This window comes from Nylanderia fulva, unplaced genomic scaffold (genome assembly GCF_048542155.1).
Source record: "Nylanderia fulva isolate GAGA-0341 unplaced genomic scaffold, ASM4854215v1 Scaffold5, whole genome shotgun sequence".
NCBI lineage: Eukaryota > Metazoa > Arthropoda > Insecta > Hymenoptera > Formicidae > Nylanderia > Nylanderia fulva.
This window is the reverse complement of record NW_028190587.1, coordinates 2,462,845-2,477,016: the sequence shown is the minus strand read 5'-3', so window position 1 is coordinate 2,477,016 and position 14,172 is coordinate 2,462,845. Positions and strand designations below refer to the sequence as shown.

At 27.7% G+C, this 14,172-nt stretch overlaps 4 protein-coding genes across 9 annotated transcripts; 2 read left to right on the top strand and 2 right to left on the bottom strand.

Annotated features, from left to right (window-relative positions):
* Positions 1-605: 605 nt before the first annotated feature.
* Positions 606-8,739, bottom strand: Snx16 (sorting nexin 16). Of its 5 annotated transcripts, XR_014925697.1 has the most exons (6): positions 7,862-8,376; positions 7,284-7,592; positions 7,041-7,168; positions 4,629-5,563; positions 4,153-4,546; positions 606-1,964 (listed from the first exon to the last, which is right to left on the bottom strand). XR_014925697.1 is itself a non-coding variant. In XM_029315217.2 (5 exons), exons 2-5 carry the CDS (start codon positions 8,129-8,131, stop codon positions 6,937-6,939), a joined length of 747 nt encoding a protein of 248 aa, XP_029171050.2. In that variant the 5' UTR covers positions 8,132-8,138; positions 8,537-8,739; the 3' UTR covers positions 6,536-6,936. The 5 variants fall into 5 exon arrangements, 4 of the variants coding, with proteins under 4 accessions (XP_085343095.1, XP_029171050.2, XP_029171051.2 ...); XM_029315217.2 differs by lacking the exons at positions 606-1,964; positions 4,153-4,546; positions 4,629-5,563 and adding exons at positions 6,536-6,976; positions 8,537-8,739 and having other exon boundaries at positions 7,862-8,138; XM_029315218.2 differs by lacking the exons at positions 606-1,964; positions 4,153-4,546; positions 4,629-5,563 and adding exons at positions 6,536-6,976; positions 8,541-8,739 and having other exon boundaries at positions 7,862-8,138.
* LOC114940493 (b(0,+)-type amino acid transporter 1) lies at positions 1,114-6,184 on the top strand. Of its 2 annotated transcripts, none has more exons than XM_029315198.2 (4): positions 1,114-1,343; positions 1,815-1,932; positions 4,166-5,464; positions 5,603-6,184. In XM_029315198.2, the coding sequence occupies exons 2-4, from the start codon at positions 1,824-1,826 to the stop codon at positions 5,665-5,667; spliced, it is 1,473 nt and encodes a 490-aa protein (XP_029171031.1). In that variant the 5' UTR covers positions 1,114-1,343; positions 1,815-1,823; the 3' UTR covers positions 5,668-6,184. The 2 variants fall into 2 exon arrangements, with proteins under 2 accessions (XP_029171031.1, XP_029171030.1); XM_029315197.2 differs by lacking the exon at positions 1,114-1,343 and adding an exon at positions 1,362-1,737.
* A 1,766-nt stretch (positions 8,740-10,505) lies between the features above and the next one.
* On the top strand, positions 10,506-11,704 carry LOC146721340 (deoxyuridine 5'-triphosphate nucleotidohydrolase-like). The gene is made up of 3 exons (XM_085486970.1): positions 10,506-10,707; positions 11,085-11,246; positions 11,380-11,704. The coding sequence occupies exons 1-3, from the start codon at positions 10,601-10,603 to the stop codon at positions 11,555-11,557; spliced, it is 447 nt and encodes a 148-aa protein (XP_085343096.1). The 5' UTR covers positions 10,506-10,600; the 3' UTR covers positions 11,558-11,704.
* On the bottom strand, positions 11,692-13,071 carry LOC114940511 (isochorismatase domain-containing protein 2). Its single transcript, XM_029315222.2, has 4 exons — positions 12,794-13,071; positions 12,372-12,515; positions 12,102-12,287; positions 11,692-12,025 (listed from the first exon to the last, which is right to left on the bottom strand). The coding sequence occupies exons 1-4, from the start codon at positions 12,920-12,922 to the stop codon at positions 11,873-11,875; spliced, it is 612 nt and encodes a 203-aa protein (XP_029171055.1). The 5' UTR covers positions 12,923-13,071; the 3' UTR covers positions 11,692-11,872.
* Between the last annotated feature and the right edge of the window lie 1,101 nt (positions 13,072-14,172).

Below are 14,172 nucleotides of genomic sequence, written 5' to 3'. Positions count from 1 at the left end.
TATTAAGTATGTTTATTAATTTTTAAAATAACTTGTTATTATTATTGTCGATTAAGAAAATAGCAATCTCGTTTATATATTTATATTTGAATATCCTTTACTCGCTACTTATTTAATATTATCCTTTATTTACTTCAACACAATAATTTATTATAAAAAAATAGTGGAAATAAAGATTTAATTTTGTGATCTCTCAAAAAGAATAATCAATCCTTAAAAAATGACTATTAAAATCAATCATATTATTAAAATAGGAGAAAATTAATTAATGTTCACATACAAGGTTGCTACAGATTCATTATATATAAATATCTTTTGAAAACATTGCTACAATTAATAGTAAAACAATAGTCCAGCAATCAATCAACATCAATAGTTAATCAATAATAAAACAATAGTACAATTGAACAATATTAAAATTTATGAGTGGATCAAATCATGTTATCAGTAAAAAAACAGTGTATAATTTGAATATCCTTTTTAATACGAGCACTTTCATTGATAGAATACATATAAGAAATTCTTCGAAATATAAAAAATAATTTTAAGTATATAATAAACAAATATATTTAAAGGTAAAAAGGAATTGATTAACCGACACTGACTAAGATGAAAAATCTTTTATTAAAAAAGACGCAACGTTTCGACCCCGAATTGGGTCCTCTTCAGGCTACAAAAATTAAATATTATACATCTAAGTTAAAAAAAACAAAAATATCAGTGAAAATCGGATACAGAAAATCATACATATAATAAAGTGTTAAACAATACCTGTTAATTTAAAGTACATGGTAAACTAAATGATCATAGTGTCTGTTTGTTGTAACCAATCAGAATATGACAAACTTGAAAGTAATAAAAGAACAGCAGTGTTCATTTTGACATATAACTTTACATTAAACCGACACACAGACAAGCTTTCGAATAAATAACAATTAAAAAGAAAAATAGAAAAATAGAAATATATTTAAAACTTTTGATACATTATATATTTGCTGTATATATCGCGTGATCTGACTAATAATGCATGAATCATTAACGATGTATGCAACCTTTGTAATATATAATTGTCTTAAATCAAAAATGGTAATTACCTATTATACACCATGGAGCGATATACATATATTTATATAAAAGAGATTCTTTTCTTCGAGATAATAAAATGCGAAATTGAACACTATTATCTTATCTATTTATCATTTGGTAGCAACGGTATCAGTACACGATAGACATTTGATGGTGATTTACAATTAGTTATTTGTCGATTAGCTCAAGCCAGACGCGACCGAGTTCGTGACAAAATTTGGGCAAACAAACATTTGAAGGTCATCCGATTTATTCATGTAAGTGTTAAAAGCCGAAACAAATTTTGTATCACGACATTTAATGTCTGGCTGTATAGGACTTATTCTCTGCGTTTAGTCTGCCGATCGCTCTCGATTAAAAAAGATATGTGACCATTTATAATGTGGATTAGTATCTTCTTATCAAGGCAATGCGCGTGTGCTCGTAAAAAAATAAACGACAAGTTGACCCACTAACACTACAGTCTCGAGCTCTGGCAACGATAAACACACGTCATCCAGTAGCTTCAGTCGCATGGTCGAGTTCGCTGCCATCGAACGCGGACCACCGATGACGAACTCGAAGAGCTCGCGGTTGTCATCCAGAGTTCAAGAAGAAAGACTATTGTTGCTACCGCGGATTAACAATAGCAAGCTCAGCAGTCTGAGCGATGTGCTTTGAATTTTAAATCACTGTTATAGCGCGACAAAAAACGCTCTACAGTTTCCACAATATTGTTCATCTTGCAGTCTGTACAGATGCGTGGAAAAATGGCAAACGAAAAGGACCAGATGGTTGGAAAAATCGAGCTGAAGAGAGAGCTAGGACTTTTCAGCGCAGTTAGCATTATCCTGGCGGTGATGATCGGTGAGATATAATGGCTGATTAAATTTAATTGGCTGAAAAAATTAATTTTTTTACATATATTTAAGTTATTTTATAATTTAAATTATAATTGTGATTATAATATATATAACATAAATGCAAGTACAAGTCAATTTTCATTAAAATTTGTTTTATATTTTTGTCATGTACGTTTTAGATTTAACAAATTAAACGCAGTCACACACGTGCGCGCGCGCCTTTTATTCCTTGATCACGTTGATCGCAGCATGTTATTCTGTGATATCGTGAATGATTGAGATTGTGAAACAAGCTGTATAATTAAACTGTACGTGACAGACAATTAAACAAATGAGATGTTTTGTAATTTGTTATTCGCAGATCTCAATCTTTTTGTTTCTAGTCACATATTTAAACGATAAATAATAATGCGGTACAAAGAAGGCAAGCTCAAATCCGCAGTATCATTTACTGTTGCATCGTGCTATAAAAAGATCCCACACGAAGAATGCGCGCTCTCTTGTTGCAAGTCACGGAAATTATTTTTGTATGTATCATTTAGTGATACAATTAATCGAAAGTTAAACCAAATTTTAATATGTATTTATATATTCACATTTGCTTAATAAAAAGAAAGAATTGCAGAGAGAATATAAATTCAGTTACCATTAAATTAAACAATATCTATGCACAAAGCAAGTCAACAGATGTTGACAAGAATTATACGATATAGATATTGCTCCAAAAATTTATGTTATTACAATATTATAAGCTTACTTCTTTAGATGTCCTTCAACTATATATATTAATAGAAAAGTCTTGTATGTGTCTGTGTGTGTGTGTTATTCTTTTCTTTTTCAAACACAATCTGATTTTTTTTTCATTGTAATATGATTGAAAGGCGATTTAAAAATGTTCAATATCAAATTGAAATTTCTAACATTATATCAGAATTATAATTTTAATACAATAGAAAAATTAAGAAATTATTTGTTTAATCAATAAAAAAATATTTTATGTTAATAGTAAGCAATAAAATAGAAAAATGGAAAATAGCAAGAATAGAAAAAATAGAATCTAAAAAAATTAACAGTTATTATCTAATATTGAAAATTAAAGGAAAATTTAATTTTGCAGAATAAATATATGTATGCATTTTCTTTAATTAATCTGTTTTGCAACTTATTTCTTTATTTAAAATAGTATAATATTTTGTGGAAGAATATCGTGAATTTAAAAAATAAATAAAATTTTTATTGTTAAGAGTTTATTTTTGTTTAGAATCATTAGTTATTGTCAACTAGATGTATGTATATCATGAGAGTTATATATTACTTGCAGATAACGTATAATCGCAAAGTTATTTATCGTTCAATGTTTTCATTAAAAACGGCATAATATAATAAAAAATAATGAAGCATAAATTATGGCATTCTCGAAAGTATAGTGAAAAATATTACAAAATAATTATATAAAAGCAATTCATAGTAATTGTATATAAAAACTATATGAAGCCATAGATATAGTACTTTATGTATTGAATTTCTTGTATTTTATTCTTTTGATTGATGGTATCCAGAATATTTTCTCATGTAGTCTTAAATACGGCTACTAAAAAATCTGAGAAATATAAGATTATAACATTCTTTGATAAATATTACTGAATAAATTTTTCCCTTCTCATGCGATATATTAATTAAGAGCTTATATTGTTAGACAGCATTTTAAATCTTTCAAATATTATCTTTTTCATCGAAATTTTTTTTATTTTTTTAGTTCCAAAAAATTTATAATCTAAAAGAACAAGATTAATTATTGTTTTTTTTATGTATAATCAAATTATATAACTTGATATAATAATGTAAAATTCTTTAATTTATAATTCTGTATAAATAATATAAATAGCATAAATAACAGCATATTTGTCGAATCTTTTATTCCGATTATTATTCCAATATATTACCAAACATCAAAGCTTTTATTAATTTATTATTTTCGATAAAGAACTTTAGTCACACAGAATCTGCAAGTTGATCAAAATACTCTATAAATGAGTAATTAACAAATATGTTGTTGTGTATGTATATATATGTCGATCGATGGAATAATTATATAATACGACTATAAAAACATCGTGAAGGTTAATCAAGGTTAAACGGTCGTTCACGTCACGAAGCATTAGCTAACTGTCATAGTTAACTCCGCCAAATACTGTTGAATTACTATTAATTGCAACCTCGTTACCTCTATTGTCCAGGTTCCGGCATTTTTGTATCGCCCACCAGTGCACTTGAGCGGTCAGGATCTGTGGGATTTTGTCTAATCGTTTGGATCAGCTGCGGCGTGCTGTCTCTGTTAGGTGCGTTGGCTTTTGCCGAGCTAAGCACCGTGGTACCACGTTCCGGTGCCGAATATGCATACTTTATTGAAGCTTTCGGACCATTACATCCTTATGCTGGTCAAATACCAGCGTTCACTTGTTCCTGGATTTACGTAATGCTACTGCGACCAGCGGAGGTAGCGGTGATCATATTGACTTTCGCGGAGTACAGTGTGCAACCGTTCTCCGGATACCTCAGCAATCTATCCGACGACTCTATGGCGACTTTGAAGAAACTCTTGGCGGTCATGGCGCTTGCTGTAATAACATACATCAATCTCATTAGCGTGAAACTTTATGTAAAGGTACAAAACGTGTTTACTGTATGTAAAATACTCGCCTGTATTGTGGTGATCGGCGGTGGGATATATTGGCTAGGTACAGGTCACGTGGAACTCCTCAAGGATCCCTTTCGTGGCACAACCACGTCAGCCGGTAACATTGCTCTGGCTTTCTACAGCGGTCTCTGGGCATACGATGGCTGGACCTCGGCTGCGATTGTTACAGAGGAAATTCAGAGACCCGAGGTCAATATCCTTAGGAGTACCCTTATCGCGGTACCTGCTATCACCGTACTGTATGTATCTATGAACTTGATGTACATGGCAGCGTTGACGACATCGGAGATGGTGAGCGCGCCAGCAGTGGCGGTTCTTTGGGCAGACCGAGTGCTACCTTCTTGGATGAGTTTCGCAATACCACTCGGTGTAGCGTTGTCGACCTTCGGATGTGCGCTTAGCGTGCAATTCAGCGTGTCCAGATTATGTTTCGTCGCAGGCAGAGAAGGCCACGTGCCAAGAGTCTTCAGTTACGTTCATATGGTGAAGATGACACCGGCTGCCGCAGTAATCTTTCAGGGCATACTCTCGTTATTGTGCCTGCTACTGGGTGATATAATCGCTCTAATTGAATTTGCCAGTTTTCTTATGTGGGTGTTTTATGGATTAGCGATGATATCGCTTATAATCATGAGGCGGACCAAACCAAATGCTCCTAGACCATATGCTGTGCCTATCGTGATACCTTGGCTAGTGTTAGCCATCTCTATCTTCCTTGCAGTACTACCGATAGTTTATGAACCGTCGACGAAATATCTTTTCGCGCTGGCATTTATTCTATGTGGTATCGTTGTGTACCATATTTTTGTATACAAGAAGATAAAAAATACTTTATCAGGTGAGTGTAATCAGATTAGAAACTATATAGAATATAGAAGCTTCTTGTGTAAAAGAGGTTTCTGTGTCATTGTCACCATAGAACACATAATCTGCTTATCTACAAATATAAGATTTACATTTAATCTCTTTTTTTCAGCCAAACTGACATACTTCATACAAGCATTATGCCTAGTTGTTGCACCAGATAAACAAGAAGACTGATAAAATATTTCTTAAATCTATTATTAATAAAAATAAATACATAAAATATTTGCTCACATTTTTACTCTGTGTTATATATGCATTTCGTAATTCGCAAAAAAATAGCGCTATTATGTATTTTATATACTTTTTTATTGCCTAACAAATAAATTAAAATTTCAATAAAATAGTCTGTGCAAGTATAAATAAAATCAATATGCATTACATTATACAATTAAACGATTTTTATATAAGTTTTTCTTGTTATATTGATTGTAATTAAACTATTTTATATAGAAAATATGAAGTATCAATGTATATATAATGAGATATAAATAATTAGGAAAGATTTTGTATATTTGTGCAATATTATTTTACTAAAATATAATAAATTATTTTGTCACTGACAAAATAATGCATTATTGATTATTGTAATATACTCGTTTTATATAATGATTAACACTTATTATATATATCTGATAACATTTTGTTATATGTAAAATAATATTCTGAGAAAATAAAACTGAAAATAATATTATATACATACAACATTTTTTAGTACTACTAATAATAAACAATAAAAATATTATCTATATTTTTATATAATTAACAATAATAAATAAGAGATAATTTAAGAATTATAAATTATAATTTATAATTTATATATATATATATATATATATATATATATATATATATATAAATGCGTGTACAAGTAATAAATTATATCTTAATTAAGTAATAAATTTTATATATATATATATATATATAAAATGTATTATTTCATTCTAAATTATAATTTATAATTTTTTTTTCAAAGAAAGTAAATATACAATTTCTTATATAAAATATTAAAGATTATGCAAAAATATTATAATTCATAAATACATAAAAGTTTTTTTTTACCTCTACACTTTTTTTTGTTCAGTTTGAATAAAGATTTGAATTACCATACTATAAAAAATTGTTATTATCTTTAAACTTATATCAAAGAAATTAATCTCTTTAGATGAAATATCATTTGTGATTTCTCACTAAATATCAATTATTAAAAATTTGTATCAAATATTTAGTCAAATTAAAAAACTTAGGAGTAGAATTTTATATACAAAGCTCATATACTGATAAAGTAATGCTAAGATAATGTCCTGCCTGTAAAATATCACTCATAAAAATTCTACTTATAACGAGAGCTTTTACAAAATCTTATATATACTAATTTTTTCATAACAGCATGATTTTTTGTACAAATTAATTCTATCAGATCTATTCTAACAATCTATAAAGTTATTATTGGGTTGCACTACATTTTGAACAGGTTTGTCTTTCACTGAAAAAGTTAAGAATAATGTTTTATAAAAAAGAAAATATTTATAATATATTTCGTCGCTTACCTCAATATTTGATGAAGCTTTTTCCAGAATTCATTGCATCGAGCCTTTTCAGATGTGAGTATTGCATCACGCTCTCTTAGTTGTTGTCTTAAATTATATATTGTATCTTCCAATGCTTCAAATATTGCCTGAAAAAATTAGATGTTACATTGAACAACACAAAAACTGCTGTGATTTGTAAATCTCATATATATATATATATATATATATATATATATATATATATGTATAATATAAACTAACTCTAGATTCCTCTGCTGTATCAGATAAGACAGGTGGTTCATCCAAACAGAAGAATTCTCTTGCACACGAAACACCTATGAGAATTGGACTACTCAATATGCCATTAACAAATGCTTGAAGTCCTTGTATTCTTTCTTCTAAAAAACTTGGAGCAAAATTATCCCCAAGCCATTTTTTTCTTGGTAGTGATAAATGGGTAATAGGAACTTTCTGCCTTTTTAATTGAGCCAATAATCGAACAAAGTCTGTGTATCTTCTAAACACAAACCAACAATCACCATTTTTCAATTCAACTCGAAGTTTGTAAACCTATAAATCACAAAGAGACAACATATTAAATTTTAAAATATTTCACATATGAATAAGAACTCTCATATATTTCAGTTTTACATTTTAAAGTAAAACTTTATATATAATTAATATGTATAAAGGGTATATATTTTATGTATATAAGATACAGTATTTAAACTTGTGTGTTATAATAATAGAAAAAATGTTATTATGTCAATGTATAATTTAATATAATGCAAAGTAATAAGAGAGAATAAAAGAATTATTAATATACAGAATTAACTAACTGTAAATCTAGCTCTTTCTTCCATAATTTCATAACCAACAATAGGTATTCTTAAATCGTCACTAGTGAGAGGAGATTGAAGAATATCTGAGTTGGTATTGCTATCAGTAGGGTAATTAAATCGTTGCACAGTAAATGAATTTGAGTGGCCAGATCCATCTGAGTCAGGACTATCAAGAACTCTCACAGTACCTGCTTGAGAACTTCTTGCTTTACTAATCGCAAGTGTTACCTCACTGATGCATCCTACACCAGCCTCTGAATTGGACATTTTAACTCTGACAAACGAAACAAAACCATGCATACTTAAAATAAAAAAAAGTATTATAAAGCTCAGTTACAATTATAAATAAATGTACACATAAATAACAAATAAATAAATTTAACCATTCAAATTTCATTTCTTATGTTAAATACTATAATTAATAAACAACATATATATTTAAGATATATATATTACAGTTTCATAAAATATAAAGCAATAAATTTGCATTAAATGCATTTGAAATTAATTTAGATCTAGATATTATATGTAAATATTTATAACCATACACTTGTATAAATAAAGAAGTTTTTTGCAAATTGGAAAACAATCTAATAAATTATTTCTAATAAAAATAAAATTCCAAACATGCTATGTAATCAATTTAATGAGTCAAGAATATTTGTAACATACTAGCCTTAATTATTGACAGATTAATAGATTCAATTCTGTCTATTGCATTTTCATATTATTTTCAACATATTCTATATAATATTAGATCACAATTGTTTACGAAAACACTATATATACGCATTAAACAATCATCTAATCAACAAAAATTCTTTCAATAAACGTTCATTTGACATATTGAAAGTTTTCCAAATAATTCATGAACTCAAAAATTCATAAGAGAGTAAACTCGATAGAGTGAAGGAGAATCTTAAAGTTTGTTCATTTTAACTACACTCGAATTACACTTTGCATGTTTCTTTCTCTTCTTCTCATTTAAAAAAACATATAAATTTTAACAAATATTTAATATTTTAATTCTAGAAATACATTTAATTACCTGTAAACTAAGACTTTGTGCTTGAATGGACCGACCTTTTTAGCACATAAAGCCGATGATATGCATATTTTCTTATCGAAGCGCATCATATTGTGCTTTATTAAAAAACCTAAGGTTAAGTTCGAGGGTCTCTCCATCGATCCTACCTCAGACTCTTTTACGATTATTAATCAGGTGTGTGTCAGAGCGACTTCCGTATGACAAGATAGCTTGTACGACTACTCCTTCGAAACATTTTATACAGTTATTTTCGACCTATTTTTATAGTTTTGCCATTATTCCATAAAAAACGGCTTTTAACCTTGCCGTGACAAGAGACTTGATATCCGTGTATTAAGTGCTCTTACGGTAATAAAGTTGCATATTATGAAACAAAAGGGTTCGATTACTTATATAGTGAAAATGGGACACGTATATCATGCGTAATTAACGCACAACGGCTCGATTAACGAGAAGAAGGATATAATCCATTTACCGATATTATATATGAGCAGCAACATATCGGCTGTAAATATTTCGATAAAAAGAAAGAAGAGTTGGAGAGGAGCACTAAAAATAAGACGAGCAGAAGATAGAACAAAATATGCTTATTGTTAATATATATATATATATATATATATATATATATATATATATCTCGAAGTTGAATAAATTTAATTGTTTTATTATATATATATATATATATCATCGGCATATGTATATATAAAAATGACAATTGATTAAAAAATTTTTCATAATTAGAGATATTTAGTGCATAGACATATAAATATATGATTTAGTGTAGCTCTTTTCGAATAAATTTTTAATTGACAACTATCAGCTGATCGTGACAGATCATATATTATGAACATATGTTAATTATATTGTGCGATTATATATCGATTTCATTTTCGAGATCTACGCATGCGCGTTACACACAGTCGGTCAACCACGTACATGCACGTTTCTTCGAGTATCAGATATGTGCTGAAACGTTTCACTTTTATATGCTATTTTTATTTTAAATGCGAACAATGACGATCTATATGTACGAGATGTTTTATGCAGTTCCATGAAAATAAAAAGTCGGTATACATATTGTTGATGTCAACAATATATACATTATTGTTATTCCCAGAGTGTCTACAGACGTGTAGATATATATTATTATTTATTCCATTTCAATATTGTTGGACACATCTTTTCTTTTATTATTACAATTCTTTTTAAAGATAAGAGTTTTTAAAAATTTTAATAATATTAGCTGTCATATCATAACAAGTATTATTAAAAACACTGGCAATATGAACAATATAGCGACAAAATTTATTTAACGTTATTTAAAAGCATTTTTTTAATAGATATATATTTATCTCTTGCAATTTTTTTGCAATAAAATAGATACATTTATTTGAATTTCGCGGTTTAATTTATTGATTTTATTATACATAGTTCCCAACAACTGCAACTGCTGGAATATGTCACGTTTCTTTTTTTGGCTTTGCAATTTACGTCGATTATTACAGAAGTAAGTTTATAACAATATAATAATGGAGATATAAATATAAGATAATGAAATGTAAATATGTAAATATGTCCAATATGGCTGTATCCGTCTGCCGCCAAAAATTGGCGGCAAACCGATAGATTAGTCCGGTAAAGCGTGGCATTTGTGACGTGTTTGCAGTGAAGCCTCACAGATAATAATTATGTCTGAAAAAGAGTTGGGAATGTCTTTAAAATTCGCGAAATTGTCGGACAAAGCATTTGCGCCGACAAAAGGTTCAGAATATGCAGCAGGATACGATTTACGAAGGTATATATCATTCCTAAAGGGGATATTAATTTCTACTGTTCATTGTTGTTACCAAGCACTATGCAAATAATTTGCGAAAAGCAATTTGGTCGGACAGTAATGTCTTTTTGTTATTATTTAATTATTGCACAGATATTACAGATACTTATATATTAAATATTAATATAAGCTTCAATATAAGTAACCTAATTATTCAATTCATAACAAAGTATATGTTAAGTAAATTTAATAATTACTTATTATTATAACATAATGTCTTTTTGATAATGTTTGATAATTACTATAACATTTTGTCTCTTGTATAAACAGTGATTAAAGTAATTATTTATAAATTATATAAAAGATTTTTAAGATATTTTGTTTCTTGTATGATACAGTGCATACAAGTATATTATACCAGCCCGTGGCAAGGAATTAGTTAAGACTGATTTACAAATAGAAGTTCCTCATGGTACATATGGCAGAGTTGCCCCACGATCTGGGTTAGCATGGAAAAATCACTTGGATGTAGGCGCAGGTGTTATAGATGCAGATTATCGGTATGTATATAGTTTCTCTATATACATATATATATATATATATATGTATAATATAATATTATAATATACATACAAATGTCATTAAAGAATTTCAATATTAATATATTAATATATTTTTATTTTCTGTTTACAGTGGTAATCTTGGCGTAGTACTGTTTAATCATAGCAATGAAGATTTTGAAGTTGCACCTGGTGATCGTGTAGCTCAATTAATATGTGAAAGGATTATGTATCCTAGCTTAGAAGAAGTAAAATCTCTAAATGATACAAATAGAGGTACAGGAGGATTTGGCTCAACAGGCATGAAGTAAACAAGTTAAGCTCAGTTTTTCATATCTATTTCATTTGCAGTGTACTTTATTATTACATATTGTATTTTACATTACACACTATTTTAATACAGTGTGTTATATTTTCTATGTCTTGTACAAATAAAACATTAATATTTTGATAAAATATTTTATTTTTTTTGTTTGCTTACAATTGCTTAAAATTACTATATTCTATTAAAATATATTAAAAACAACTGTGAAAAAAGCTATACTATATAAAACATTGATATAAGATCTATGATTGATATATATTGATATATAATAATTAATATGTAGAGAATTTTTTAAGAACATTTATATCTTTGACGTAGAAACTAGTCCTGTGTATAGAGTTGGTGGTTTAATGAGAGCCAGTACATTTTTGAATTGTTCATGATTTGCATCTCTTAAAACTTTAAATATAACATTCTCAGAAGTAGATATATGACATCCTATGTCTCGCATTCTCTATAAAAATTTTTTTATTAAAAAAAAAAATATATATATATATATATAATTATTAAATTGAGAAAAAAACAATTACCTCTAAAGCTAATAATCTATCTTCCTGAGTACGTGAAGAACAACAATCTGCAACAGTATGAACCTCGTAACCATTTTGTCTCAAATCAATAGCTGTATTTTCTACGCAGACATGTGTTTCGATGCCTATGAGTATAATGGACTCTGGTTTTTTTCCAAAACAAAGTGTTTCAAGCTCCTTACAAATCTAAAAAAGTAAAATAAATTGTATATTTATACCTAATACTATATTACAATATTTATTGTATAGATATGCAAGATTTGTACTTACTTCAGGAGTAAGCATACTAAATTGAGTCTTTGCAAAAGGTCCTTTTGCTCCAGAGATATCAAATTCAGGTATAGTTTTCCCTAAAGAATTTGGATTTTGTTCAGAAACCAGCATAGGCACATTCAACAGTTTCAAAGCACTGATCTGTGAACAATCGTATTTTATATTGTATAGTGATGCATTACATTATAATATACTTATGATAATAATTTAAAAATGAATCATAATATTTGATTACATAACAAAATACCATAACCTTCTAATATATGAAATTATTTCAATTGTATAAATTATAAATTATGTATATTTACATGTATTTACATTTACATATAAACAAATTCGTATATACATATGGTATATACATGTATATATACACATTATAAGCATATATTTGTTATGTATAATTTGATAGATTGATTTACCAATTTTGTTGAATTTTGGACAATTTTATCAAATTCGTGTATAGCCTTAACAAATTTTTCCTGAACATCGCATATAAATAATGCCGTTTTTCCTTGTTTAAGTACAGCTTTTGCAGCATTTATAGCCATTGTTATTATCTCGTATATTACACAATTTATTATGTGACTTTAATAGATTGAAACAAATGTATAAACACAACGATATATATTCCACACGAAATCAGCGGAAACTGAAAAATAGGACGAATGTGGACAAGCTTTATAAGCATGATAAGCATGATATAAGTAGTCATGTGGTTATGTGATATCCACGGAGAGCACAAGGTCTTCACATTATCATTATCAACGTTAGTTACGGACAAACAATTTCAATATGTTTTAATTATATGTAAAGATTAGAAACGTTTTGCACAAAATCATATTTTATGACGTTTGTTGAAAAAAATGTAAATATATAACTTTTTTTTTTACAATTGACAAAGTTATTTTTATACTGTCTCAAATGCTAATTTTATTCATTAAATTGGACAATATCAATATAAAAAATAGCAATATATATGTCAAAATTAAATTTAAAAACATTAATTTTTATGTCATTTACACGATTTATTGTTAGTACAAAATAAAAGTTTTATTTCATAAAGCTATTAATAAAAAATTATAGTCAAGTAAATCTAATATTATAATATTTCTCAATGATAATAGTTTGCCACACAATTGCGAACAATGCAATATATTGCATTTTATTCGTGTTTATTTTCGCACTATTCATAGAGGCACATACATGCGACATGTTTGCGCAATATTATCAAATCAAAAAAAATTTACGAAGGTGTGTATATATGTAGCCAAGTACATATTAGTCACTCAGTTTTTAATCACGTACATATTTTATTACAAAAATAGTATCGCTAACCCCATTACAAAAAAAGAACTTTAAAAAATTAAAAAAGATACGACACTTTAATAGCTAAATATATAATGCACACGGTTAATGAATTGTGTAATAAAATAGAGATAATAGCAATTATTTCCCGGTTTATTAAGATTGTAAATATATTTATGATTTTTGAATAATTAAATTGAATATATTTTTATTTTATATATAATTATATATATATTAGCAAACCTTTTTTTACTTAAGAAAATATTTTGATTGAAGAAAAACAGATTTAAATACAATTATATATATTCAATCACCATATTTGATAATTACTATATTTTAAACACATTTTTTATGTTTATATATGTATTTTAGGATAGCGATATGTAAATATATATAGTAATTAAAAGATAAACAAACGGGGGATTTTTTAAATAATTGACATTTTTGACACAAAATTCAAATATATCTAATATTTGCCAGGTAATAATTGATA